The sequence below is a fragment of the Melanerpes formicivorus genome, unplaced genomic scaffold (assembly GCF_026170545.1).
Source record: "Melanerpes formicivorus ecotype bairdi unplaced genomic scaffold, bMelFor1.0.p_v2 SCAF_2, whole genome shotgun sequence".
NCBI classification, from domain to species: domain Eukaryota; kingdom Metazoa; phylum Chordata; class Aves; order Piciformes; family Picidae; genus Melanerpes; species Melanerpes formicivorus.
Window position 1 is genome coordinate 52,647,558 of NW_027142354.1, and position 26,171 is coordinate 52,673,728.

Here is a 26,171-nt window from a genome sequence, read left to right on the forward strand (position 1 = left end):
GAGGGGGCAGGGCCGGCGGGCGGCTCGGCCAATCACTGCGCCCTCCAGCCTGCCGGGGCGGGCACGGCGGCGCACCCTGGCGGGGAGGCGCGGATTACCCCCGCCCTGCCCCGATTCCCAGCACCAGCAGAGGCGAGTTGATCCCGAGCTGTTTATTCTCCGCAGCCTACCACCGAACGGCATCCGGGCCGGGTTCAGGGCCAGTCCCGGGGGCCAGGGGTCTCCCGGCTGAGCAGCCGCACCAGTTTGGCCCGGAGGTTGCTCTGGGGTTTGTGCCCAGGACGGCCCGGCAGCAGCTCCTGCTCCCCACGGCCCCAGCACTGCTCCGGGGACTGGGGGCTGCCCCGTGGCAACGGGGCTAAAGGGGCCTGATTGTCATAGATAGGGCCCAGGTCACTGCTGTGGCCCTCTGGAGCCTGCCGGCACGCCACCTCCCACTGCCTTTCATCCTCTGCCTCCTCCTCCTGTGCCCTGGCTGGGCCCAGCTCCGAAGTGAAGATGTTCTCATAGAGATGCTCAGGGGCTTTCCCTACAGCCCAGGGCTCTCTAGAGGCCGGCTGCCCTGGTGTGAAGAGAGGCTGCTGGCTTCGGGCAATAGAAGCGTACACAATAGGAGATTGCGTCCCCCCCAGAGACAGGTTAGGCTGGAGCTCCTCGGCTCTGGATCCCCAGGGCTGGTGCTCAGGGCCTTGTACTTCAGAGGGAGAGAAGAGAGGGGAGTCTGGGGCAGCCTTGCCCTGCTGCTGACAGGCAATGGCAGCAGCCACAGCCCGGCACAGCTCCAGGGCCCGTGGGGTACTGAAGGTGAAGGTGCCCTCGCCAGAGTCACTGCGCCGACCAGCCTCAAAGGAGAAGACGCTCTGTGGAGATACATGACAGGGTGAGAGGTTGGCCCCCACCCTGGGCAGTCATCAGCCCCAATTAGTGAGGGGGATACTCACCTGCTCATGGCCAAACTTTCGGAGGAAGGGGTAGGGCCAGGTGAGCAGAGGCTGTCGGGACTGCGGATCCTTCAGCACCAGGCTCTGTGGAAGGGCTGAGAGCAGGTAGTGCCCGTGCAGACCACAGTGGGTAGCTGCATCTGTCCGGACAACCAGCACTGGGAACTCAGTCACTACATGAGTAAAGCAAGGAGGGGGTCAGCACTGCAGCACTAAGCTGGAGCCCACTCCAGCCCTGTCCACTGCCCTTGTACATACACTCCTGCCAGGAGGTGTAGAGGGAGTTCTCTTCCATAGGGACAGCAGGACTGGTCCGGGTCTCTGCACTGCTTTGCACTGTCTCCTTTGTGCCCTGAAACAGAAGGATGTGAGTGCAGCACCTGGACTAGGTGAGCACAAGCTCCTCTGCTTGCCCATGCACCCCAGAGCCCCTCGGTAGGAGGGGTCCCAGCTGTGCTGGACCTCATGGTACCTGGAAAGCCAGCTGGCAGAGCTGGGTGATCCACTCATCCCTCTCTTCTGCTGCCAGCAAGTAGCTCTTCTCGGTGGTGGTGAGGTAGAAGGCAGCAGTGGCTTTGGGGCAGCTCTCAGTGCTCGCTGGGCCCACAGAAACACAGTCTGACAGGCGAATGACCCGGCGGGCACAGTGCCGCAGGGAGGCCTTCTCCAGGGCAGTGCCATCATCCCGCACGTCAAACTTCTCCATGCGGGCCACACCGGAGGGGCTGGCAGCAAAGAGCTGGGCTCGCATCTTCCTCCAGGACCTCTGGGGCATAGGAAGGACATAGCAAGGACATGGGCAGGGGAAAAAAGGGTCAGCAAAGAGCTGCAGGCTGTATCCTCACAGTGCTGCCCTCTGTGCGGGCCCAGCAGTACTCAGCAAGAGCTGTGCAAGACAGGAGGGGTCACAAGGGGATCCCGGCCATCAGCTGCTGGGAGCTGGAGGAAGGCAAGACAGCCAAGGCCCACTGCAGACCCCCATATCTGTGGGGCAAGACAGTCCCAGAGCTAGACTGAGGGGGGAGCGAGCTCAGCTTGGCTTGCTGGGTGAGTCATACTCACTCCTCCCTTGCTGAGCACCAGGTACCCCTCTGTTCCCTGCTGCAAGTGGTGGTGGTGCTGCTGCTGCTGCAGCTGAGCTCGAGCTGTTCTCAGGACAGACTCTGATGCAAATTAAAGCCATTTTGAGCTGGTGGGGTTTCTGCTGGCAGCCTTACATCTGCTGAGCATGGCCAGGCCCTATAGCTCACAGCCCGCTTCCTCCCAGGGGAGGCTCTGTGGCACCAGCACCTTCCCAGTCTGTCAAGGGATAGAGGAGTTGCACGCCCCCATGCACCCCAAAAGTGCAGCAGAGCCTCCACCCTGCAGAAACCGGACACAGCTGAACACCCAAAATACCCACTACCATCAGCTCCCCTGCCTCCTACACCCAGGGTACCAGGCCTACACATGCAGGCCCTGCTTGCTTCAGCTCCAGGACTCAGGTCTCACTGGGTGAGGTCACAGTGTGATCATAGCCCAGCACATCTACTGAGCCCCTCATTGGGACATGCCCGACCCACCACAGCAGAAAGGATGCAACTAAGTCCAACACCCAGATCACAGCTGCCTGAAGCTAGCTTGACCTTGTGGAGACTCCCATTTTATCACTCATACCACGTCCAGAGGGGTACAGCACTCAGCTCCCACTCCAAGGGCACAGGGCAGCTGGCCAAGCCATGAGGGGTGCCCACAGATGGCACTGGCACCCCAGAGCCACACTGATACAGGGCTGGGGACAGAGCCATGTCCCCTGCACTACCCTGGGGTGCCCCACTCCCACACACACACTGGAACTGCACCTCATTAACACACGTTTATTCTTTCATTGCAAATCGTGTGGTGACCAAGCAAGAAGGGCAAGCCCAAGAGGGTTCCTGCAAGGATGAGTCCCCTCAGCCACAGGCAGAGCCCAGGGCCTCCCTAGGGCAGCTCTGAGGGATTTGGTTCCAGTATCCTCTTCCCAGGCTGCTACAGGCCCAACCCCAGACCTGGCATCAAGATAGATGAGGGCAAACCCTGTACCCATCCCCCAATCCAATCTTTACCTTTCCAAATTTGCTGTGCTGCACATAGAGGATCCCATCCTTCACAGGTTTCTCCATAGGCCCAGTGCTGCCCTGGCAGCCAGCACAATGTTCAGGGGCTTGAGCCACCAGCAGCAGAGAAAATGTGACTGCTGCAGCTGAAGTAACTGCATGGGGCAGACTTCCTTCTCTCAGAGACTTCCCCTTTCTGGTGTGTGGGATGAGAGGCAGAGGCTGGGCCATAGGAGGTGTCCATCCATCTGTCTGCCCTCCCCCTTACACAAGGGCAGTGGGGCAGAACTGTGGGGCAGAGCACAGGAAGTGCTGTGGGGACCGCCCAACACCAGCACAGCACCTCGTGTGTGTTTGGGGCATATGGGAACGGCCATCAGCTGAGGATGAACAAAACCAGGTAAGGGGAATGGTCCTGGAGTTGTTGAGGTGCTTTGGGGAGGAGCAATGCAAAATCCTGGCCCCCCTGCTGCCAGCTGAGGCACCATGAGTCAGTCACAGACCAGTTGCTCCACCTGAGGCTTCCTCCTCCCTTCAGGCACCGCTACCTGCTTGCCCAACTTGCCACTGACGTAAGAGCCTGTTGCAGCACAGCTCCAAGAGTTCCTCCCAAGGCAAGAGCTTCATCAGGCTGAGCTGGCAACAGCCCTAGTGGCCAAATGCCCAGAAAAGCAGGGGGCACAGCTATGCAGGACAGGCATCTGGGAACTGCCCTGGCTGAAAGGGATTAAAGGCTCACAAAAGGGGAATGCAGGGCAGCATGGTCCCCAGGCTAGAAGTCCATAGAGCTGTGGGCCAGGTAGTCCTTGCGTCCGATGTTGCTGACTTGCTTGGTCTGCATGGCTTCCAGCTTGGGGCAGTCAGTGATGCGATGGCCCAGGCCACCACAGAAGGCACAGCCCCGCTCACCTGCAATGAGAGAGGTGAGGTCAGGGAAAGCTGTGCCAGACCAGCAGAATTCCCCCCAACTCCAGAAGCTGCAACACCAGGCTGTCCACATGGCCGGGCAATGCCAGTCCCAGTGCAGGTAGAACCAGCCTGGGGACCCTGTGGTCTCTCACCTCCAATGTCAAGCATGGTCTCATCCCCACAGTGCAGCACCTGGAGCACAGGCGGCACCTTCTGCTTTGCCTCCAGGAGCAGGGCCTTCAGGTCCATCAGCACCGACTCATCTGAGGAGAGAGAGACAGATGAGATGCTGCCTGTGCAGGGGTGTGGGCACTGGCCCATTGCACTGTCTCCCCTCCACAGGCCATCATGACTTGTCCCTGCTTGTTTGAGAACACCCCCACTGCCAAGGCAGAGGCAGCTCCACCACCTCCAGCTTGCCTCATAGAGCCACAGTCTCCCAGCCCCATGCTGTTTCTCACCACAGGCCTTGTTGATGAAGGTGGTGGCAATGCCAGTGTTGCCCGAACGGCCTGTCCGCCCAATACGGTGAACTGGGGAGGAAAGCACAGGATCAGACTCGGGGGAGTGTGATGTGACAGACCACCCCCATTCCTGGCCACTGCACCCACCCCACCACACATTCATTGGTCCCCTATGGGGCCCAGTCCACACCATAGTTCTCAATCTCCTCTGGCATATCATAGTTGATGACGTGCTGGATGGCTGGGAAGTCCAGGCCCTTGGATGCGACATCAGTGGCAACCAGAACATCCTTCTTCCCATCCCGGAAGGCCTCGATGGCTTTTGTCCGTTCCTCCTGATCTGCAAAATGCCCAGCAGAGAAGATCAGCAAGGGCAGAGCTCCCAAGTCTTACCTGTAGCAACAACCATAGTGGCCTCAGAGCCAGACTTCCTGGATGAGAGAGCCTACACAGCCTTTCCCCAAATAAATGAGCAGAGGGACCTCCAGGTCCCATGGGGACCCTCACCATGCCTATGCCTACTACACACAATGCAGTGTTTGCCCCAGTCACTGCCACAGCCTGGCCTCACTCCACCGAACTGCTGCATGATGAGACTTCCCATGGCCATGTACTACTCTAGCAGGAGGGGGGTCAGGCATGGCCACACTGCAGCCTGGGATTTCCAAGACCCAGGCCTCTCCCAGGACCCGCACTGACCTTTCCCTCCATGGATGGCTACAGCCTCCACACCCTTGAGCAGCAGGTACTCATGGATTGCATCGACATCTGCCTTCTTCTCTGCGAAGATCAGCACCTGCAGCAGCACAGACACTGTGGAAGAGCTGACTTTCTGCAGGCTGGCACTGCTAGCACCAGCACAATCCCCCAGGAATCCCGTTCCCTCTTGCTGAGTGGAGTACACAACAGCTTTGGGCCCAAGACCTGCTGGTATGTGGAGCACAACTCATTCACATGTCTACCCCACCCATGACAGACTCCAGCAGCATCACAGCTGTATCCCCATTGCCAGCTCCACCTGCATCCTGGGACTGCATGTGGCCATGCTGCCAGGGCAGCCAGAATGCACTACTCACAGGTGGTGGGGTCTTCTGCAGGCACTCCAGAAGGTACACCATCTTGGCCTCCTCTTTCACATATTCCACTTCCTAGAAACAAGCACAAAGTCAAGTCAGGCTGACAGCAGAGAAACTGCCATCACATCATTAAAGGACACTAATCCATTAACCTTTTGGGAACCTTTTGATGCAAGGGATGCATCAAATGCCTTTATGAACAGTGCTGGCTCCCCACAGAGTCATGGGGAAGCTTCTGACTACCTCACCTGTACAACATCCAGGCTGGCAGCACCTGCTCTCCCAACATTAATAGTGATTGGCTTCACCAGGGCACTCTTAGCAAAGTTCTGGATCTTCTTGGGCATTGTAGCACTGAACAGGAGGGTTTGCCGCTGGCCCTGCACAGGGAATGGGTAAGGATTTAGCACTCACATAGGTTGGTGCAAGGATTGAGCTTCAGGGTGCTCATATTGTGCCATCTCAGTACCTTGAAGTAGGAGAAGATGGTACGGATGTCACCCTCAAAGCCCATATCAATCATTCTGTCAGCTTCATCCAAGGCCAAGTAACGGCAGATGTCCAGGCTCACCATCTTCTTCTGTAGCAGGTCCATCAGGCGCCCAGGGGTTGCCACCATCATGTGAACACCACTGTAGGACAAAGAGAAGGCATCAGGCCCCTGTATTCCCACCCCATGAAACAACACATAGGGAAAGTAACATTGACTTGGCACATCATCTTTGCCCCCACATTTTCCTGAAGCTATTTATCCCAGATTTTACCTCTCAGCCCTCTGCTAGAGCACAGCTTCAGCCCCACAACACTCCCACCCCAGAAGATCTTACTGTTTGATTGTCTCCATCTGCTCCTTGACAGACATGCCCCCGATGCAGAGGGCACAGCGCAGTGGTGGAAAGCCATCCTCCTGCAGCAGGCGACAGTAGTACTCAATGATGCCGTGGGTCTGCCGGGCCAGCTCCCTCTGCAGAGATAAAACTTACTCATTCCTAGGTTTTCACACAGGGAGCATCTGGCATTGCCACTGAATATATCAAAGAGCACTCCCACGCATCACCATGCCCCTGACACTCACAGAGGGACAGATGATGAGTCCGTAGGGTCCCTCTCGCTTGGAAAACGGCAGCCGCTTCTCCTGCTCCAGACAGAACATGATCACCGGGAGGGTGAACACCAAGGTCTTCCCAGAGCCAGTGAAGGCAATGCCAATCATGTCCCTTCCTGAGAGGCTGGCAGAGAAACAGGGCCAGCAGTGAGGGGAAGCATCACTGAATGGCTCAGATCTCCAAGGCTGAGCAAGGTGACAGGGTGCATCGGTCACCAGGGAAAAGCACCCTGTCCACACTACTGGGCAGGCTGCAGGGAAGCAGGCACCAGCTCTAGGATAGGGCCAGGACACTCACATGGTAGGGATGCCTTGGATCTGTATGGGTGTGGGCTGCTGGATTCCTTTTTTCTTCAGGCCTCTCAGGATAGCTGTCAGAAAACAAGGAACACGTATATTCATGACATGAACTCTTCCCCCCTTCCCTCCTACTCACGTCCTAACAGGAGCTTTTCCACCAGTGACAAACACCCCTTGGGCCAACAGTTAGGCGATGCAGCAGCACCGCTGGGAATTCAAGCTGCAACCCCTCTAACAGCAAGCATTAAAGATCCAACAGCTTCTCTCACTGACTCGCACTTCCCAGGAGAACAATGCCCTGTGTGCCCTGCCAGGCTCCTCTCCTAGCCCACCTGCTGGGAACTTCATCTCCTTGAAGCTCTTAATGGGGGGTGGGATGCCTTCCCCCTCCACCAGGATGTGGTACTTCTTGCGCACGCGATCGTGCCGTGCCTCTGTCATGCCCAGGATGTAACGAGGTGCTCTCCAGCTGCAAAGCCAACAGAGGAAAATCATGGTACAGAATGAGGCTGGGACTGCAGGGCCAGCAGCCAACACAGAGGCCTCAGGGAACTCCCTGTGAGGCTCAAATATCCCAGAGAAAGCAGGTAACTCCAAGGGACTTCCTTGTGTGAGCACAGGAGCAGATCTAAGCCAGTTCCATGCATTAAATGTTTCCCTAAGTCTGAGGAAGTAGTCCCAAGCTAACAGCAGAGAATTATTTATGGATGGTGAACAGAGCACGCCAAAATATTTTGAGCGCATCTCAGTCATCTCTCTGACACTGCCTAGAGCACCAGTGGCTCTGTGGGCTGCCCTGGTCTCTTCCTCTAGCTTAGTCACCTCCAGGATATGAAGATTCAACTCCAGCCTTCAGCTTTAACATAAAGGTGCTCTAGCAAACCTTACTGTATATAAAACAACATCCACAAGAACCCTGCAGGCTTTGATTTTACATAGTGTAGGAAGCCTGACAGCGGAGAAAGAAAATCCAGCAGCCACAAAGCAGTGCTCCTCCTGCCAGGCTGCATGGCCTTTAGTTCTCTTTAGCTGTGAGGAAGTAACCTCACCAGAAAGACAACTTCTGTACAGTGAAACTCACCTGGTTTTAATTGGATCATCGTAGGTGATGCCCTTTGCCATCTCCTTCACTGACATCAAAGCTACAAGAAGAAAGCTGACAAGATCAGTGCAAACTCTCCATCTCCAGATACATTCAACATCAGCACAGAACTACTTGGGCAGACCGTTTGGGAGACTATGTTTGGAGACAGAGAAGGAAAGCAGCACTCTTTAACAGCTCCTCTGAGTAGAGGAACACCAAGTTCTGCAGCCCACTATACCCAGAGGCCTTCCACAGAAATGTCTCAGCCAGGCAATCAAGCTGCCAGCCATAGGATCCTGTTATGGTCTCCCAGATCATTCCTCTGTGTGAACAGCCCGGAGTGTTGCAAGAAAGTAATACCTCTACTGCTATCCAGACACCTCAGGAGACAGGTCTCAGACGGGGATCTTCGACTCACCTCTGCCCTCTGCCACACTCTCGAGGATCTTCTCTTCCTCCTTCAGCTGCTTCTCCTTGGCTGACTCCTTCCGAGCTGGGGGGGAGATTTAGGGAACAAGTGAGGTTTCAGTCCCACCAGAAGCCACTTGGCAGTACAGACAGCCACTCCCTCACCTTCTGCCTTCTCTTTGAGGTGCTGGTGCTGGTCCAGCAAACTGATGTTGGACTGGGGCCCCAGCGGGATGTCATCCTCGTCACCCCGCTGCTCACTCCCGCTGTCTCGCTGCTCCTCCTCTGACACCACCTTCCGCCGCATCTGCAGCAGCTTCTGCAGCTAGAAGGAAGCAGATCGAGCCAGACTGAGAGACTCTGCGTCGGGATGGACGCCCGGAGGCCTCTCCCGCCAAGGCCGGGCCCCGTTACCATCTGCTGCTTGCGCTGCTTGACGGGCACGTAGGGCACATAGTCTTCATCATCCTCCCCGGACAAGTCAGACGTCTCCGCCGCTTCCTCCCGCTGCCTCTGTGGGAAGACGAGACGTCAGGCCAGCCCGGGACGGAGCCGGTCCCCCTCGGCTACGCTCAGTCCTGCACGGTTATCGGTACCGTCCAGATCGCGCCCGGGCCCTACCTTCCGCTCGGGCGCTGCCTCCATAGCGCCGTCTCCGCGCAACGGCCGCGCCGCCCCGGATGTAAATCCCGCACGCCGGAAGTGACGTCCACCGGGACGGGCGCCGTCTGCCACGCCCCCCTCACGCAGGAGCAGGGGCAGGCCCTGACGAGTCTCCTCGGCAGCTCAACTTACGCGCAAGGAGCATGGCCGTACCCACACCCCACACACACCCCCGCCTCCGCCCCACCCCGGAGCGGCAGAAAGCAGCAGACAGCGGGGTTTAAATAAAATAAAAAATTAAAAAGTTCTTTATTGGGGCCAGCACGATCCTTCCCCGCGGCGCTGGGAGCCAGGCGCCCACGGAGAGGGGGACGGGACAGCCGGGGGGGGGGTGTCACCCCGCGGGGAAGGTGGGACATGAGGACGGGGCGGTCCCCGCGGGACAGGAGAGCACCAGGGCCCCCCGCGGAGGAGGGGACCCCACCGAGGCTAGGCGGGGGGCCCGCGGGGCAGGGCGGGGGGCACAGTGAGGAGAGGCAAGCAGCCGTGGGTGGGTGGGGTAGTCCCCCAGCACCTCACTGGGCTGCGCTGGAAGTGGTTTTCTTCAGGGTGAAGTTGGTCCAGTTCACTGCAACCTTCTGCCGGGTCTGCTTGGCCGAATCCAGGCAGAACCTGGTGGGGAAAGGACAACCTCAGTCAGCTGCCAGCCCCTCCCCAGCCCTGCTGTCAGAGCTCAGTCCCTTGGAGCTGCCCCCTCACCTCTTGAAATATTCCACTTCTCTGTCAGTCTCATCCATCTCCACCCCGTCTAGGTCCTTGGGCAGGAACACGTCATCTATAAAAGCAGAGAGAGGGTCAATGTGGCTCTACAGGCAAGGGGCTGGCAAGAGTCAGTGTGGATGGCAGGGCAAAGCAGCGCTCCCAGTACTCACCGATCGAGGTATTGGATTTCTCCACCTTGTTCCGGCTCTTCCTGCTCTTGCCTTTAGGCTGGGGGGAGCCACCCAGTGCAGATAGGGCAGGCAACTGCCTCTCTGCAGCAGCCAGGGCAGGTGACTGCTGCACTGGCTCTGGCAGCTCTGCCTTGCCCTCTCCCCTCCGGCCCTTCCACTCGCCACTCCTCTCCTTCTCTGTCCTGCTGCTGCAGCCCCAGGGCTGCCCCTTGCCATTCTCCCCTGGCTCAGCACAGCTGCCTGCTCGCTGTGGCTCTGCAGCACTTGCCTTGGAAGGGTTCTTGGTTGCCAGAACCTGCCCCTTTGCACCAGGGCTCTCCAGCCGGCCCTGGCCACTAGGCATGGCAGCAGCACCTTCCCCTTTCTTCACCTGCCCACCCTGCCGCTTGTTCTTCCGCTGTCGGCTACCCGCAGGCACTGGCTCTGGTGGTTCTGGCCCTTTGGGCTGTGGTCCCTCCTTAGGCTCTGGGCTCAGCCCACTGTCATCCACGGCAGAGTCTGCAGCCTTGGACTGCACCCAGATCATGCGGGAGAGGCTGGGCACGGCACTGAGGCGCTTCACCACCCCATTCTCAGCTGCCACTGGGGCTGGTGGTGGATCCCCAGGGCCCTCAGCCCATCGCGGGCCCAGCTCACCCCGCAGCAGTGCGTGGCTCTTGGTAGGGCCCAGGCTCAGTGGGGCCAGGGCTAGGTCTATGTCCTGAAGGTCAGATGAACCATTGAGGTGGGAGAGCAGGTTCTTCTGCTCCAGGACAGCTGCCTTCTTGGGGAAGTCGTTAACATCCAGGTTGAGGTCATAGACACTGAAGCTGGCCCGGATGGAGTCCTTGATAGTGTTCTTGATCTCCTGTAGCCGGCTGCTTAGGAAGCTGTTCACCCGCTCCAACTCCAGCTCTGGCCACTCCAACAGCTTCTCCTCAGCCGTCTCCCTGGCTTGGCTGGCTGCAGGGGCATGCTCTGCCCGTTTCTGGGCCTCCGCCTCCAGCTGGGCTTTCTCCTTTTCCTGCAACACAGGGGCCATTAGGGTCACATTGCCTGGGCCGTAGCCCCTTACATGCAGGCCACGAGCCTAGCTGTACACCAGCTTTGTCATGCAGCAGACCAAAGGACCATCACTCAGCATGGTCACACCATGTCTTCCACAGCCTCAGCACTGTTCTGTGTCCTCCATGGGACTGCAACAACCACCACACTCCACACCAGATGCCACTCTGGGCACAAGGCCTCAGCTTGAGCCATCATGGCACTGTCTGTCTCCACCACAGATGCATGAGTGTTGGTCACAGATGTGGCACAGAACAAGTAGGACAGTGCAGTCCAAAGAGCCCAGGAGGGCTGGGCCTCTGCAGGAATAGAGGCAAGGAAAGCCCTGTACAGAGCCAGCCACTGGTGTCACCTCAGGGGAGAGGGGGGCATCGAAGGACACAGCATTCAAGGAATCAAATATGGGTGAGATGGTAAAGTCTTTCAAGGGAGTTGCCCCACCTCCATCCTGCAGCTTGCAGCACTTCCCTCTGCCCAGCCTCACCTTCTTCTTCTGCTTGTGTCGTGCCCGCTTGGCTGCCTTGGCACTGTTCAAGGGCTTAGGCTCTGTGCTGTTGATGTAGTCCAGCAGCTCGTCCACATTGCGGTGGTCCACAGCAGGCTCTCCTGAGCTGCTGCTGTGCCCCAGTTTCTGCGGCAGCTCCTCTTTCCTCTTGGTGAGACGCGAACGCAGCTTCTCCCGGATCTCAGCATAGTTGCGGCTCGTGGGAGCAGCTGGGGGCTGCAGGAGGCAAGCGCTGTCAGACAGGCAGGCACCAAAGCCAGGATCACAGACAGGCTGCCCCAGCTCCCCCACAAGACTCCACCAACCTCCCCAGATGCTCCTTTCCCTGAGGTCTCAGTGAGACAAATTGGTACAGTCCCCTCTGAACTCTTTCCCACTGCAAAGCCACAGGGTTTGGCTGGCCATGCCAAGCTCCAGGGCTGGGCAGGCAGCTGTGAGTCAGGAGCAAGGGGACCAGCCGGCTGCTGAGGCAGGATAGCAACAAAATGGGGAATACATGTGCCAGCAGGGAATAGCCATGGCCAGACCTGCCCACTTCCACACTCTTGGCACACAGACTCCGCAACGTCACACAGACGAGCAGAGCACAAGAACCAGGGGTGGCTGCAGACCAGTCACTCACTCACCGCATTGTGGCCGAAGAACTCACAGTAGCAGCAGTCACAGAACTTCCCATCTTTCTGGTTGGTAGAGGAGGAGGTACAGGAACTGCGCTCTGAGCTGCTGTCCTCATCCTCCCCGAGCCCCTCATCTGCCTCACAAGGCTGTGGTGGATGGCAGCTGGTACCATTTGGGAATTTGTGCCCTTTGCAAGAGGGCTCCCTGAGGAAAAGGACAGAAAGGCAAGAGATGAGTGAGAGCCAGGGCGTCTCAAAAATCACCCCCAGTATGCACACACGAATAGTCCTCATGGGCAGCCTGTGCCCAAGTAGAAGGATTTGCAGAGCAGATAAACCCCCTCCCCTGTATCCTCCTCCTCCTCTGAAGATGGCAGAGGAGCCCACAACAGAAGACATTTGTAGCTCCTTGCCCCCCAGGGCCTCTGGCAGTCAGGAGGCTGGGGCACCAGAGCTCCAGAAAACAATGTCCCTCTGACAGGCCACAAGCTGATTCCAGGGCAGGGAGCAGTACTCACTGGGGGGCAGCAGGTAGCACAGGTGAGAAACGCTGGAACTGCATGCAGCTGCCAGACAGCCCCACGTGCAGGCAGGCCCGGCTCCCATAGGCACAGACTACCCAGCTCAGAGACAGGGAGGCCAGGGCATGGCCCACAGCACCATTCCTCGAGCTCCAGCTCGGGACCTGGCTGGCTCTCCACAAGGAGCACTAATCAGCAGAGAGGAACCAATGCCCGTGACTCAGTGTGCTCTCTTCCAGGGCACAGGCAGCCCAGAGAGGGACAGGGGAGCAGGTGAGCAGAACAAGTCCACAGGCTTCATCTTCTTGAGGACCTTTGCTCAGTGCCACAGCTGCCCGACGGATCTCACTGACAAAGGTCCTGTTGGCCAACAGCAGGTTGACCACGTGCTTCCTTTGGGTCTTTTAGCTGGAGAAGGAGCAAGCACAGTCTCTTCTGCACCACAGTACTAAAGGACAACCGCAGGGAGAAGACATGTGGGTAGAGAAAGAGCTCAACCCTCAGAGACCAGTGGTCTGCAGCAAATACTGTCTCGCAAACACAGTGGCTCTCCACACCACCATGCAAGGCAGCTGGTCCCTTCACAGGGAAAAGCATATCCATGGGCAGGGGTGGGAGAAAGGGCACAACGGCCAGCAAGGAGACAGGCTAGAGGCAGGCAGGGCTCCCTCTACTCACCTGTTCGTGCTGGGCAGCTGGTGGGAGGAGGGAGGAGGGATGAGCGAAGTACTGCAATGCCCATTGCAGGGATGAGTGCAGCCTGACAGGGGAGGTGGCATCTTCAGCAGTGGCATGTTGGCAGGGGGCAGGTGAGGGCTCTTACACGACCCTGGGCTGTGCGAGACCGTGCCAGTGGGAAGGGGCTCAGATGCCGGCTTTGGGGCTGCTGCCTGTGCGCTGGGCACAGGGAAGAGCGCAGCCTGTGGTGAGGTGGCCAGTGGGATGTGAGGTGGGGAACCAAAGGGCCCTGGATGGGCAGGCGTCTGCTTGGAGGGGATCAGCGCTGGCAGCTGGGAGGGGAGGCCAGTGGGACTGTTAGGAGGAGCAGTGAGGTCCGAGTGCTGATGGTGCTCTGAGGAGTGGAAGGCCTCACCTGCAGGCAGGAGCAGAGACAGTCAGACCCCAGCTGTTCTGAATGGGCCAGAATCATGCTTGGAATCATGCACAGCCCACTTTTCCATGGGACAAACCTTGCCTCACCCCAGGTAGAAGAGCACTTAGGCAATAAGCCATCCCTGCTCACAAGAAGCCTTGGTGGCACTTCATTTCCCCCCCAGGACTCACGCCTGCCCCCAGAAGGCAGAGGAAGGAGAAGGCACTGGGGCAACAAGGACTGTGTGGGCTGGGAGGATAAGGCTCACCCTGCCCCTGGGCACAAACCTGGTGGGGTGGCCCTCCGGCACATGCTTTTGAACTGCTTCGGCAGCGTCTTGCAAAAGTCAAGTGAGGTAGGCAGAGGCGAGCCTGGGGCAGTGCTGCTGGAGGTGGAGGACACTGTGTGGCTGTAGGGACAGGCCTTTAGCCCCAGAGCCACTGCAGGCGCCTGGCTGGCACACTCCGGAGAAAGAGCGAAGCTGGGGTGCTTGTCACCTGGAAGGAAAGCAGAGCTAGAGCCAGCTCATAGCACCCTCTGCTTTTGGAAAGGACTCAGGCATCCTGCTGGCACTGGCGTTCAGACACACAGCCTGCCTGACCCTGCCCACCAGCTGGGTGCCCACCTAAGCCAAAGATCAGGCAGAAAGCTCTGCTCAACCCCACAGCTAGCTTCAACTCACCTAGTGCAGCAGGAGGGGCCCCAAGGGGGTTGCCCTGTGCAGCCCCGTTGGTGTGCTGTGAGTTCCAGAGGCCCGAGAGCTTGTGAGCAGACAAGAAAGAGCTGGGGTCCCAGTCCCCTGAGTTCCCGTGGCACGAGGAAGAAGAAGAGGAGGAGGAAGAAGAAGAGGAGTGGGAGCCACCCCCACAAGATTGTGACTTGCAGGATGTGTGGGATAACGAGACCTGGCAAGGAAAACACAGAGTGAAGCAGCAGCGGGCTGGAAAGGGGGGGCCCTTGTCCCCAGGGCATCAGTATCAAGACCCCCCTCCACTGCTCTGAGACAAGGGCTCAACTCATAGGAACTGCTCCTGTTTCGGGGGTGGCAAACAGCCAGTCCATCCAACAGCAACACAGTCTGGCTCCAGGGCCCCTACCAGCATGGCTGTGCCAGGCCAAGGGCCACCCATTTGCTCTGCAGCCACTCAAACCCCATCACGGTTATACAAAGCCAAGCAGTAAGAAGCTGCTCTTCCCCTGAGCTCCACGCATGGGCAGACACCTACCCTGGCACATACTGTTGTGCCAGGGAGACTCAGTGTAACATTGAAGAGCAATCAGGACCAGAGGGGATGCAGGACAATACAGAATGGAGCAGAGCTGGCAGAGAAGCAGTAGCAGTGCCGGCCTTGCCAGGCCGGCAGCTCCCACACAGCACAGGCTGCCGGGCAAGCCTCCACAGCACCACACTCTGCCCTACCACAATCTCTCCACAAGGAGCCAGCAGCAGCCCCAAGGAGGGCAGCATGGCTGCAGGGAGCAGCAAGGCTGAGATGTTTGAGGTGCTGAGCTCTGAGCAAGGAGGGGGACCCAGCCAATGCCACAGGGTGGTGGGGACCACAGGGTCCCGGGAGCTACAGCCCCAGCCTTTCCAAACCCAGCTCCATAACTACTTACTGCCAGGGCCTGCTCCTGCACTGCCCGCCGCTCTTCCTCCTCCACGCTCTTCCGGCAGCTCTGGCAGATCCACAGCGGCATTTCTCCCAAGAGGTTCTGTACGAGCGTTGGCACAAAGTCTGGTGGCAGCCTCTCGCCCGGGGAAACCAGCCCATTGTGGGATGGTCCTCCCCAGTCCTTGCGCTCCCGGTGACAGAGCAGGCAGCACGTCTGCACTGACTGGTTAGTGGTGGGTAGCACCTGCAGAAGGACACACAGACTATGAGCCAACTGAGATACGACCTGCCATGCAGCAGTGTTCCAGGTCAGCACAGGTGTGGGGCAGATGAGATAGTAAATGAGACCTTGGGATGCTGACACCACACCAGACAATTTCTGGTAAGCTAACATGTGGGACTACACCTTCTCCCACAGGAGGAGAGCAGCATCAGGCTACTCAGCTGCTGCCAGCCTTCCACGTGCTACCTAGGAGCATTTTGGACCCTTGGGAAGATTGCACCATGTTAAAGAGCCAGCCCCAACACCAACCAAAGCTGGGAGGCCACCATGTAACTCCCACTATCACCTCCGGTACAGCAGAACTAAGGAGACTCGCAGAGCAAAGCAAGAACCACAGACACTGCCATTCAGGGACACAGAACAGGGGGTCTGGCAGCCATAACCCTGCTCCTTGCCCATCGCAGACCCCCCACTGCGTTAGCCGAAAGCCCCGGGCCCTCCCACCCGCCTCTTTGTTCTGCACAGGCCACGGCGCAGATGTGTCAGGCTGGGGTGCAGCCCCCGGTGCCGCTTCGCGCTCTCAGCGCGGGGCAGTCAGGCTGGGGCGTCCCACCCAGCGCTGCGGCAGCAGCGGGACCACAGCCCGCGGGCTCGCCGGAGGCCTGACAGCCGTGACGAGCCCAGAGTGGCGCGGGCGAGGGGGCCCCCATTGTCTGCGCCGCGGCGGGGCCCCGCCACAATGAGCTGCATATTGAACTGCTGCCGTGAAACAGATGGCGTCTCCCAGGCTCAAGGTGAAGCAAAGGTCAGAGGCCAAGGAAAGTAGAAGGGGCGCACAGCTCCCCTGGCCACCCGCCTGGCCGGTGACGGGGAGGAGGGGGCTCCCAGGCCCCCCTGTGTCTCAGAAGGGGCTGACACAGACACCGCCGCACACAAGAGAATGGCTCTCCACGACCCACCCAGCGCATCCAGACCCAAGGCCCACCCCTGTGCTCCTCGCCCGCGACCCGGAGCAGGCAGCAGCCGCCAGGCGTGTTGGGAGACGTCAAGTGGCAAGAGGTGCCGGAACCAGCCCACAGCCTGCTCAGCAGATGCTGAGGCCACCTGCCACCAGCAGGGCTGGATCCCTTCTGCGAGAAGCTGTGGAACACTCCCTCAAGCACACCACGCCGCCCAGGCGAGCACACCTGTCCCCAAACCCCGGTCCCGGCTCTCCAAAGCGCACACCGATCTCCCGAGCAGACCTGCACGATCTCTTTACATGCAGGGACAGAGCAAAGGGTGCGCAGACCATGGGACGAGAAAAGCCCTTTGCTTTCATGCCGCTGAGCACTGCTGGTCCTGCCAGAGGGGAGAAGCATGCAATGGGGGGGGACTGGCTCCCTGGCTCATTCACCCTCACCAGCAGAGGCTGAGATCAGCTTCTCCGACTGACTGGGAGAGACAAGCCCCCATCATGACACATATTAGTGGGAGCCTCCAACACCCCAGCCACCTCCCCGAGGTACCACAAAGTCCCGCTGCTGCTCAACACATCCAAGGCCACTCAGCCATCCAGCACAGCCAAGCCAAGGTCAGGGCCCTACCCGCACACCCATCCCAGCCCCGAGCACGCCACAGAATGCTGTGAAAAGCAGCTCTCACGTCCCAAAGCGGCCACGCTCCCCAGAGAAGGGCTGTGACTTCACTTCCCACCCTCCCTGCTCATCTCAGCACCACCACGGGGTACCCCAGCAGCGTGGGTTCCCCACCACCACCTCCGAAGGCGCAGCGAACCCTCCAAAAGCGGGAAGAGGGAGATGGGAGACACCAGCGCCTCGAGCAAGGGTGTGCCTCAGGGATGCACCGAGGTGGGAGTCAGGGCGCGGATGGAGTATGGCCCGACGGGGATCCGGGGGAGGCCCCCCGCCCCGGGCCCTGCCCCATCCCCGAACCGAATGCGATTCCCTCACGGACGGCGCCGCGGGCCCTAATTCGGTACCTGAGCGGTGGCTCTGCCCGACTCCCCGCTGCTGCCCGCCGCCACCACCACCTCAGGCGGGGCGGGCGGCTCTGGCGGCGGCGGTGGTGGAGGGGGAGAAGGTCCAGCATCGGAAGCCGTCACTCTCTCACGGCGAAACCCAGAACCACCCGCCGCCACCACCGCCGCCGCTGCTGCTGCCTTATTCCGCCTGCGAGTCATGGCGAGCGCGGCCCACCACCCGCCGCAGCCAGGACAACAGCCAATATGGCGGCACGGCCCGTCGGGCCCCTGCCCGAGGGGAAGGAGGGAGGGGGGGAAAGACACGACAAGGTGAAGCCGCCGCCGCCATCTTGCGAGAGGGCGCCATCACACGACAGCGCGCCACCTGTCGGCGGGGAGGAGGTGGTGGCGCCGTGGTAATCGGCGGCTCCGGCCCTACCTTCGCACTTCCCCGCGTCCTTCTGCTAAGCACGGCGCCGCACAGCCCGGGTACGCTCAGGGAACCAGGGTAACAGAGGGGCTGGAAACACATACCCGCACGCTGGGGTCGTGTAGGAAGGCCAAGACAGTGGGCAGTGTGCTGCACATCTGCAATGGACTGGTGGTACCAGCATAGCAGGACTGCGGTACAGGCGAGCTGCAAACACACCTGTGACTGAGGACGTTGCAGTGCAGGGATACATCCGCAGTACTGAGAGCGCTCTGGTACATGGGGATGAGGAGGAAGAGAGGCTGGAACCCATGTGTGCATTGTAATAAAACCCAGGGCTGTGCTAATGCTCAGCAATAAGCCCATGGCTCCAGCCTTCCCACGGGCGGAAGACCCCATGACACTCGTGTGGGTATCCAGACCTTCTGCACTCCATCTCTGTGTAACGATGCCCCCCAGTACCCTGGGTGCATACTGCACCATGCTCAGTGTCAGAGTATCCTTGGAGTTGCAAGTCCCTAACCAGACAGGACAAGACCTGCAAGCTGCACCCTGTGCACTGTTCCCGGAGCAGGGCTCTCTTGTCCCTCCTATGTAGCACATGCCCGCTGCCCCAGCTTTCCTGCTGCTTCCTGAGCTCACGCTACTCTCTGGGATCTGCTGCCCACTACACCAGGTCCTGCAGCCCTGGAGTACCCCCAGGGTGCCCCCTTAAGGGAGATGGAGGCAGCTCAGTCTCTCACCTCCCTGCACCCTTGGTGCCACCCATCACCCCAAAGCCACTCATCGTGGCACTGGTCTGCACGAGGCTAGACCTTGCTCTGTACTACGCCCCATATCATGGGAGCTGCCCTTCTGGGGTGGGGTGGAGTTTGGTGCTGGTGACACAGGGTTACTTGGTGCACTTGGCCACTATAAGCCTACAATGTCCCAAACATGTCCACAGCTGTTGGACAGGCAGTGCTCCAGGCTTATTGTTTGCACGAGGACTCCCAGCCACGGCAAGCAGGACAAGCTGCCCAGCCAAAACCAGAGCCCAGAGCCTGTGGGGACATGCAGATCCCCAGCACCAGGGCTGGTCTTGCACCCGCAGCTGGCTGGCTCAGTCTGTGTGCTGTGGGGCCGCTGTGACTCAGGTACTTCCTCAAGCTTAGGTGGTGTCACCGTGTTTATTTAATCGTCTTCGGTAGATTTTTTACTACTGAATCTACCCCATTAGGCTTCCAGCCGCTTGAATTATCGGCATCCACATCCTGTGGCAAGCAGTGCCAGGTCAGGTGTGGTCAGGAGCAGTGCAGCCTCCTTCTTCTGTATGGACAGGGTAGTTCACCGTGCGCGGCACCCTAAGCGTTCCCCGGGACCCTGTCTTGGCCAGTCGTCCCCTTCTGCTCCCACCAAAAAGGCTGCTTTGGCCCCTTCCCGCTGAAGCACCTCACACCCCGCACAGCCCGTACAACAAAGAGCAGGCGGGTACCTTCGGGAGCCTCCCGCAGTGACACCCTCCCCCCCCCCAGCCCGAGCATGTTCGGGGCTAGAGGGGCCGCAGGGCTGGGTCCCCAGGGTGTCCCTGCCCCCAGAAGATTGATCTTCGGGGGGCTGCGGAAAGAGGGAAACAGTGAGGGAAGAGCCGCGGAACTGGGAAGGGACGACCTGGGCACCGGGAGAGGAGAGCCATGAACCTGAGGGATTGTATCTGTGAACTGGAGCCAGGAATCGAGACCAGAAGGTGGCACCGGTTAGGAGAACTGGGGCAGCCAGAGGGGGCACCCTGCCAGCCCCACGGGGCCCCCGCCTTCATCCACCCTGCCTCAGGGAACCGGTTCGTCGAGCGGCAGCCGCCTCCCGCCACACAGCAGCGGGAAAACCCACGGGTCCCGCCGAGGGGAAGGGACCGGTCCACTGGGTCGTCCCGGTGCTGGGACTAGGTGGCCCCTGCCCCGGTCCGCCTCCGGGCGGTGCCCGGTGCCGACCCGCCCCGTCGGCGAGCGGCGGGCGCGGGGAGCCGGGTGGCGGCAGAGCTGCGGGACGCGCCATGCTGCCCGCCGCCCTCCGCCGCTGGCTGCGCCGGCCCAAGGTAAGAGCAGGGAGAGGGAGGAGGGCACTAGACCTGTATACCCCCCTACCCCCCACCCCGCCCCGTCGAGGCTGCCCGGAGGATCCGCTGGCACCGCGCTCGGGGGGGGGGCGGCGGGCTCCCCTCGGGGCGGAGCGAAATGAGGGAGTGGTGCCCGGCTCCGCGGCTTGGGGCGCGGCGGGAGTACGGGCAGGACCGGGCACCTCGGCGCCCGTACCTGTACCGCCCGATCCCGGGGCGAGGAGATCCCTTCCAGGCCTTCTCCGTCTCCACGGGGGTCTGCGGGAGAGATGGAGCCAGGAGCGTCCCACCGGGCTTCCCGCTCCCCTCGTGGACCTTTCAACCCGACCTGGTGTTTACAGCCGCACACACATCCGTGCCCACGCTGCCGGGATGCGGCTGAGCTTGTTCGTCCTGTTCTGCCCCTGGGGAAACTGAGGCACGGGTGGGTGAGGACTGCGGCTCTTCCCGGGAGGGCTCGTCCGGGGTCCTCCCGGCCTGCCCCCGGGCCCCAGCACAGCTCAGCGGAGCTGGAGGTGCCATGGTGGTCTCATGTACTTGCCCAAGTGGATGTTCATGGACACAGAGCTGCCCCACAGGGACTGGACACAGGAGAGCAAACCCTAGCATCCACCACCGTGCCGGCTGGAGAGTTGGGGTTCCCCTGGCCCAGCACCCAGAGGATGCTCCTGCCATAGCCTCTCTGCTCTCCTCACAGCGCTCCGACCCTCACCTGCTTTCCCAGTTCTTCTTTGCTGATGAGAGGGTGACACAGGTGGTGGCTGAAATCAACAGGCTAGATGCAGAGCTGGACCCACAGCAGTACCTGGTGCTCCTCAACCAGCTTCATCTCAGCCAGGTATGGTGAGAGCCTGGGCTGCAGTGTCACCCTCGTCTCCCCAGGTGGCTGTGGGTGACATCCTTGCCTTCCCCAGGCTCACTTGCTAGCTGTCCTGGAGCAGATCATGGAGGAGTGCATTCCCACGCAGCGGCACAGTCGTGACTACCTAGTCAAGTTCCCTGAGGAGCTCTTGGTGGGCAACTTGGGGAACCACATGCTCTTTGCTGCTGAGGTGAGCTCAAGGATGCTGTCCTGGGGTAGAAAATAGGTTCTGGCATCCCCCGGGCTGGGGGGCAATGGGTGCCAGCCAGGACAGTGCACCTCACTGCATGCTGACCATAGGGGTAGTGGCTGTGCTGCCCTGGATGCTAGCTTCTGAAAACTCTCCTGGTCCTGGTAGTGTCTCCTGGCTGGGACCTTCCTGGAAGTGGAGGAGGCAGATGGGGCACAGCTGCGGCCCCAGGCCAGGAAGCTGCTGTCCAGCCTGGAGTTGGTGCGGACAGTGCTTCGGGAGCAGAGCCTGAACCAGCCTAGTTCCTACCCAGAGCCTGTCCAGGCTGTGCTTGTCCAGTTCGACCGGCTCTTCGCAGAGTTTGAGCTGAGGTGGGAGCCAGGGTTAGGGTGCTGGGGGCCAAGGGGGCTCTGACAGGGACAAATGATCCTCATGGTCCCTCCATTTCTCCAGCTATGTATCCTCAATGGTGGTGGTTAAGTCACCTGAAGAGATCTACAGGCAGCAGGAGATCATTGTGCTCTTCTGTGAGACAGTTGGGAGGTAAGAAACACTACACACCAGGCAGGGAACTACAGTGACACCAGTCCCAGGAATGGGGCAGTATCCCAGGGCTCAGCCCCACTGTAAGGGTGTCCGTCCTTCCCTCAGAGCCCTACGCCTGGGCTACCTGACTCAGGAGATGATCGATGGCTACGAACCACTGCTGATGTTCACCATCCCTCGCCTGGCCATTATCAGGTGAGTGAATTCCCCTGGAGAAGAGAATGATCCGGGATGGATGGGTGTTCCCTGCCCTGTACTGGCCTCCTCTCCCCCTGAGGATGTGTGGTCCTGGGCAATGCCCTGATGTGTACTGGGCTTTATTCCCTTGCAGCGGTCTCCTTATCTACCCTGAGGGTCCCCTCAGCTTGGAGCGGAGCCCTGACCAGATGTCCCGGGTCTTCAGCCCCTTCTACAACCTCCTGAAGAAGATCAGGTATGTGGTGGGGGGCAATGAGCACCTGTGGGTGCAGCCACAGGACACCACTGGGACCATGATGTGGGGCTGACACTGTCCCCTCTTGACAGGGACCTGCTGCAGGTGCTGTCTGCAAAGGAGCTCTACCTGCTGGAGAGGAGCCTGTGCACAGCTGAAACAGACCCCTGTGATCTGGCCACCCCTCCAGCTTGGGGGGCAGATGTGGCCAGAGAGGAACTCTCTGCTCCCCGGGGTCTCCTGGAGGTCACACATGCCACCCCAGCACTTCCCAGCAGAACCCCTGGTATGGGGGATGATGCAGGCACCACTTGGCAGTGGAGGTGTGTGTTAGCAAGGGAGCAGGGCCAAGATAGCAGCTCTCTGCCCTCTGGAATGGGATTTTTCATACCACCCCTGGGGTAATGGTAACCTCTCCCCCATGTAGCCCTCAGCCCCTTGGGAGCAGCCTGGGGCTAGATGCCACCCCCGGTGCCCGCTGCTTGGAGCTGCGCTCCCGCTACAGCAGCACCAAGGATATGCTGCACACCCTTTTTGTCTGCATCTCAGGTGAGTGACTATCTCACTACATCCCCCTGAAGCACCCTGACCCGCAGCACAGCACCCTGACCCCACTGCACTTCTGGTGCAGGGGTGGCCGATCAGCTCCAGACCAACTTTGCCAGTGACCTGCGGAGCATCTTGAAAACAGTTTTCAAGATCATTGCCTCACAGACAGAGCCCTCAGAGGAGCCAAATGCCAGCCGTGAGTAACCCCCAGAGACACAAGGGATGGCAGCTTACTGCCCTGCCTTTTGCCTGTCCCTGGTAAGACAAAGTCACAGCCCCAGGCATGGGAACAACGTGGTCACAGTGCCCAGCCCTGTGTGGATGAGCCCAGGCCTGGTTTGGCTGGATCACCACAGCCCTTGTTCCTGCAGGACACAGTGACCCATGTGTGGCAGATGTTCCTCGTGTGACTGAATGTCCCCTGTGCTCCAGCCCTGAAGAGGGAACCAGGCTCCAGAGGGCAGGTAGGGGGTTGCCCAGGATGCCATGGCTCTGTGGCAGGGTGCAAAGCTGTGGCTGATCCTGCCCCTATCGTGCTTTGGAGGGTCTGGCTACCTTGGACAGCCCCAGGCACACAGGGACAGTTGCCTTGTCCTGCCTGAGTCTGGCTCAGCAGAGCAGCCAGCCCCATGACACACAGGAGCATGGTCAAGCCACGGGGTAGGGGACATTCCTAAGGCCAAAGCAGTGATGGAAAATGGGATAGGAAGCTTTAACCAATGTGTTTGCCCAGCAGGTGCCCACCATCTGCCTGAGTGGGTGCCAGACAGCACATGCAGCCAGTGCTCTGCATGCCGCTCACCCTTTACCCTGCTCCGTCGCCGGCACCACTGCCGGAGCTGCGGGAAGGTAGGAGAAGTTCGGGCTGGCGGTGTGGAGGTCCCCCCGGGGACTTGGCTCCACTCAGCACTTCTCTGTCTCTCTCCTGGCAGATCTTCTGTGCCCGCTGCTCACCTCATGCTGTGGCGCTGCCACACTATGGCCAGCTGAAGCCTGTGCGTGTCTGCACACACTGCTACGCCGCACATCTCTTGCCTGCAACCCGGCACACCCGGAGCCAGTGACAGCCTCTGCGCCAGATCCGCATCAGTAGGAGGCTGCAGGCCTGGTCTGGGGAGAAAGGGCCACACCAGGGCTGCTGGGCAGCTCTGTGACCTCACAGCTCCCTTTGGGCGTGGGTGGGCATGGTGGTAGGACCCTACACATGGCAGCAGGACACATGTGTGTCAGTAGTACTGGCCACGCACAGTGGCAGCCTGTGCCCCATGCTGGCATGGCTGAGGTCACGGTCGGCACAGGATCGCTTCACCAGATGCACCACAGCCATGTCCTGCTCCTGGAGAGTTGGCTGCTGCCATGTATCTGCCCCCCGTCTGGAAACGTGTGGGAAATCTGCTTCGTGGTGGTTTTTTTTTCTAGGTGAACTTTGGCTGCTCTTGGGTCGAGGGCAGAGTCTCCCCCCGGGTCCTGGCCTGAGAGGGTGCAAACAGCCCTCACATGACGGCGGATGCCCCAGGGCAGCCCCGGGCGGGTCGTGCATTGCCCGGGGACTGGCCCTGGCCCACGGATCCGACGCTCACCTCACTCACCCCAGTCCTCGCCCTATGGTTTTAATAAAAAGTTAAAGCCGCCTGTCTGGGCGCTGTGGTGCTGAGATGTGGCAGTTCCCGCGAACGGGAAGTTGTGGGGGCAGCCGATCCGGGCTCTGAGACACCTCTGAGTTACAGGAAGGATGGCGGGCGAGGGGCTAGGGACGGTGGGTTCTCCGAAGGGGCCGAGTGGCCGTGCGGGGCACACACGTACCCGCTCCCGCCTGGCTGACATGGGCACACACGCAGCAGCCTGGGCGTGAGCACGGCTCCCAGCGAAGGGGGCGTGTCGCACTGCTGGGAAGGGAGGGGGGGGGGGGGCGGGGAGGGCGTGTCGCACTGGTGGGAGGGGCCCGCCGCGCCCCTCCCCACGATTCAAATTTGAAGCACGGGCTTTCCCGCCCGAATTTGTTTCCCCCGCCGTGCTGACGTCAGCTTCTCACAGCCAATGGGCGCGCGCCGTGCCCCTGCCGCGCCCGCCCCTTCCTCTCCCCCCCAGCCTCAGCTATGGAGCCGGCGGTCACCAGCATCCAGGTGCTGCTACAGGCGGCCGAGTTCCTGGAGCGGAGGGAGCGTGGGGCGGACTTATCCCGGTGCCCGCCGGGCCTAGCCGAGGCCGAGCACGGCTACGCCTCGCTCTGCCCCGCGCGGTCCCGCCGAACCTTGGGCAGCGTCCGGTGAGCGACAGGGCTGAGGGAAACGGGGAGGGGGCAGCAGGGATAACATGGATAACATCACCAGGGGCCTCTCCCGCAGGTCGGTGCACAACGCGCTGGAGAAACACAGGTACCGGGATATGACGCGAGGCAGCGGCGGGGACGGGGGTGGTCATGCCCGTGTTGCTCTAGAGCTGACCGCCGTGTCGTCCACTTCCCCTCCCGGCCGCAGGAGAGCCCAGCTCCGGTGCTGCCTGGAACGACTGAAGCAGCAGGTGCCAGTGGGTGCGGGGCCGGCTCGTTCCACGACCCTGAACCTCCTACACCGCGCCCGGCTTCACATCCAGGTGAGTGGGACGACCCTGGTGGCTCTCGGGGCCGCCCAAGTTGGCGGCCCTGCTCCGGACCCTGCTCACAGTTCTCTGGATCCCCGCAGAGACTGGAGGAGCAGGATATGAGGGCACGGAGGGCTAAGGACCGGCTACATAACCGGCAGCGGAGCCTGCGGCAGCGATTGGAACAACTTCTCTCGCCTGCCGGTGCTGGGGAACGGACGCGGGCTGACAGTTTAGACTCGTCCCAGCTCTCGGAGCCCTCTGAGGGAGGTTAGTGGAGGCAGTGTGGGCGGGTAAGAAAGGGGAGGGGAGACTGTCAGAGGCGTGACCTGGGCTCTCCGGTGGCCAGAGGATGACGAGATAGAGGTGACTGGTGCAGTATTCCGTGGGGACCTGCTGTCCAGTTTCGGCACCGGGAGGGACCACAGCTACTCCAGTCCCCGCGGCCTCGCATCCTGACAGTGCCTGCCGCCTTCCCTGCACTGCCTGCTCATCTCCTCCCTGCCAACTGCCGCAGGAAACGCAGCCTCATCAGGCCTCCTCACAGCTGCGCGGGTAAGGGGCCACAGGTGGGGGCAAGCACCCAACTTGGTCCCTCCACTGCTGGGCCGCTGAGCAGCACTGGCCACTGTGCTGTGTGCACAGGGCTGGCACAGCACTGTGGCACACACTATGCAATGCACTGTCATAGGGCCTGGCTGTCACAGACACCCTCCCATGCACCCCCAGGCAATCTGGGGGCTGCCTGGCACGGCTGTGGGCCAGCACTGCCCCCAGCAGACATGGCTACAGGAGGGCTCTGCCACACCTAGAAAGCCAGAAAGGGAAAATGAGCGCATTAAGCAACCTGCCTTCATGCCCCCACAACTGTTCCCCTCTCTTGTATGTACCCAACACTATTCTAGTAAAGGCACTTGCTTGAACTCCTGCTTGTCTTTTGCTTGTAAGCCTAGAACCCCAGCAGCGGGCTGGGCCTCTGGAGTAGA

The 26,171-nt window shown here is 60.4% G+C and overlaps 5 protein-coding genes across 8 annotated transcripts; 2 read left to right on the plus strand and 3 right to left on the minus strand.

The window, feature by feature from the left end:
• Positions 1-137: 137 nt before the first annotated feature.
• Positions 138-3,250, minus strand: DOK3 (docking protein 3). The gene is made up of 5 exons (XM_068160784.1): positions 3,029-3,250; positions 1,414-1,707; positions 1,200-1,293; positions 942-1,114; positions 138-860 (listed from the first exon to the last, which is right to left on the minus strand). The coding sequence occupies exons 1-5, from the start codon at positions 3,248-3,250 to the stop codon at positions 195-197; spliced, it is 1,449 nt and encodes a 482-aa protein (XP_068016885.1). The 3' UTR covers positions 138-194.
• A 539-nt stretch (positions 3,251-3,789) lies between these two features.
• On the minus strand, positions 3,790-9,090 carry DDX41 (DEAD-box helicase 41). The gene is made up of 17 exons (XM_068160777.1): positions 8,987-9,090; positions 8,780-8,878; positions 8,531-8,690; positions 8,376-8,450; positions 7,955-8,015; positions 7,206-7,342; positions 6,872-6,944; positions 6,544-6,697; positions 6,296-6,432; positions 5,938-6,100; positions 5,717-5,848; positions 5,469-5,540; positions 5,092-5,188; positions 4,583-4,732; positions 4,390-4,461; positions 4,081-4,191; positions 3,790-3,928 (listed from the first exon to the last, which is right to left on the minus strand). Exons 1-17 carry the CDS (start codon positions 9,008-9,010, stop codon positions 3,792-3,794), a joined length of 1,854 nt encoding a protein of 617 aa, XP_068016878.1. The 5' UTR covers positions 9,011-9,090; the 3' UTR covers positions 3,790-3,791.
• Positions 9,091-9,247: 157 nt separating this feature from the next.
• Positions 9,248-17,849, minus strand: FAM193B (family with sequence similarity 193 member B). Its single transcript, XM_068160737.1, is given in 11 exon segments — positions 9,248-9,640; positions 9,728-9,803; positions 9,901-10,924; positions 11,450-11,686; positions 12,097-12,292; positions 13,287-13,701; positions 13,989-14,198; positions 14,384-14,606; positions 15,319-15,558; positions 17,519-17,731; positions 17,733-17,849. Coding segments are annotated over 11 exon segments (3,048 nt in total). The 3' UTR covers positions 9,248-9,543.
• Positions 17,850-19,797: 1,948 nt separating this feature from the next.
• On the plus strand, positions 19,798-24,302 carry LOC137452426 (lateral signaling target protein 2 homolog). Of its 3 annotated transcripts, XM_068160848.1 has the most exons (13): positions 19,798-20,004; positions 20,723-20,863; positions 20,940-21,077; positions 21,246-21,448; positions 21,531-21,620; positions 21,729-21,818; positions 21,955-22,056; positions 22,149-22,379; positions 22,484-22,605; positions 22,688-22,801; positions 22,977-23,069; positions 23,339-23,454; positions 23,538-24,302. In XM_068160848.1, the coding sequence occupies exons 1-13, from the start codon at positions 19,963-19,965 to the stop codon at positions 23,667-23,669; spliced, it is 1,614 nt and encodes a 537-aa protein (XP_068016949.1). In that variant the 5' UTR covers positions 19,798-19,962; the 3' UTR covers positions 23,670-24,302. The 3 variants fall into 3 exon arrangements, with proteins under 3 accessions (XP_068016949.1, XP_068016930.1, XP_068016939.1); XM_068160829.1 differs by lacking the exon at positions 19,798-20,004 and having other exon boundaries at positions 20,152-20,863; XM_068160838.1 differs by lacking the exon at positions 19,798-20,004 and having other exon boundaries at positions 20,156-20,863; positions 23,342-23,454.
• Positions 24,303-24,560: 258 nt separating this feature from the next.
• Positions 24,561-26,108, plus strand: MXD3 (MAX dimerization protein 3). 2 transcript variants are annotated; one of them, XM_068160860.1, is made up of 5 exons: positions 24,565-24,871; positions 24,951-24,980; positions 25,083-25,197; positions 25,287-25,455; positions 25,535-26,108. In XM_068160860.1, exons 1-5 carry the CDS (start codon positions 24,702-24,704, stop codon positions 25,642-25,644), a joined length of 594 nt encoding a protein of 197 aa, XP_068016961.1. In that variant the 5' UTR covers positions 24,565-24,701; the 3' UTR covers positions 25,645-26,108. The 2 variants fall into 2 exon arrangements, with proteins under 2 accessions (XP_068016957.1, XP_068016961.1); XM_068160856.1 differs by having other exon boundaries at positions 24,561-24,871; positions 24,951-25,197.
• Positions 26,109-26,171: the final 63 nt, after the last annotated feature.

Excerpts from the sequence above, each read along its gene's own strand:
- DOK3 (XM_068160784.1), bottom strand. The coding sequence starts at position 3,250 with ATGGCCCAGCCTCTGCCTCTCATCCCACACACCAGAAAGGGGAAGTCT. Across the intron at positions 1,115-1,199 it reads CTACACCTCCTGGCAGGAGT|TGACTGAGTTCCCAGTGCTG; the intron begins GTATGTACAAGG and ends TTACTCATGTAG. Across the intron at positions 861-941 it reads GAAAGTTTGGCCATGAGCAG|AGCGTCTTCTCCTTTGAGGC; the intron begins GTGAGTATCCCC and ends GTATCTCCACAG.
- DDX41 (XM_068160777.1), bottom strand. The coding sequence starts at position 9,010 with ATGGAGGCAGCGCCCGAGCGGAAG. Across the intron at positions 6,698-6,871 it reads ATCCAAGGCATCCCTACCAT|CCTCTCAGGAAGGGACATGA; the intron begins GTGAGTGTCCTG and ends TTTCTCTGCCAG. Across the intron at positions 4,733-5,091 it reads AGCCATCCATGGAGGGAAAG|ATCAGGAGGAACGGACAAAA; the intron begins GTCAGTGCGGGT and ends GGCATTTTGCAG.
- LOC137452426 (XM_068160829.1), top strand. The coding sequence starts at position 20,546 with ATGGTGGTCTCATGTACTTGCCCAAGTGGATGTTCATGGACACAGAGC. Across the intron at positions 22,057-22,148 it reads AACCTCCTGAAGAAGATCAG|GGACCTGCTGCAGGTGCTGT; the intron begins GTATGTGGTGGG and ends CCCTCTTGACAG. Across the intron at positions 22,606-22,687 it reads CCTTTTTGTCTGCATCTCAG|GGGTGGCCGATCAGCTCCAG; the intron begins GTGAGTGACTAT and ends CTTCTGGTGCAG.
- MXD3 (XM_068160856.1), top strand. The coding sequence starts at position 24,702 with ATGGAGCCGGCGGTCACCAGCATCCAGGTGCTGCTACAGGCGGCCGAG. Across the intron at positions 25,198-25,286 it reads GCGCCCGGCTTCACATCCAG|AGACTGGAGGAGCAGGATAT; the intron begins GTGAGTGGGACG and ends GGATCCCCGCAG. Across the intron at positions 25,456-25,534 it reads CTCGGAGCCCTCTGAGGGAG|AGGATGACGAGATAGAGGTG; the intron begins GTTAGTGGAGGC and ends TCCGGTGGCCAG.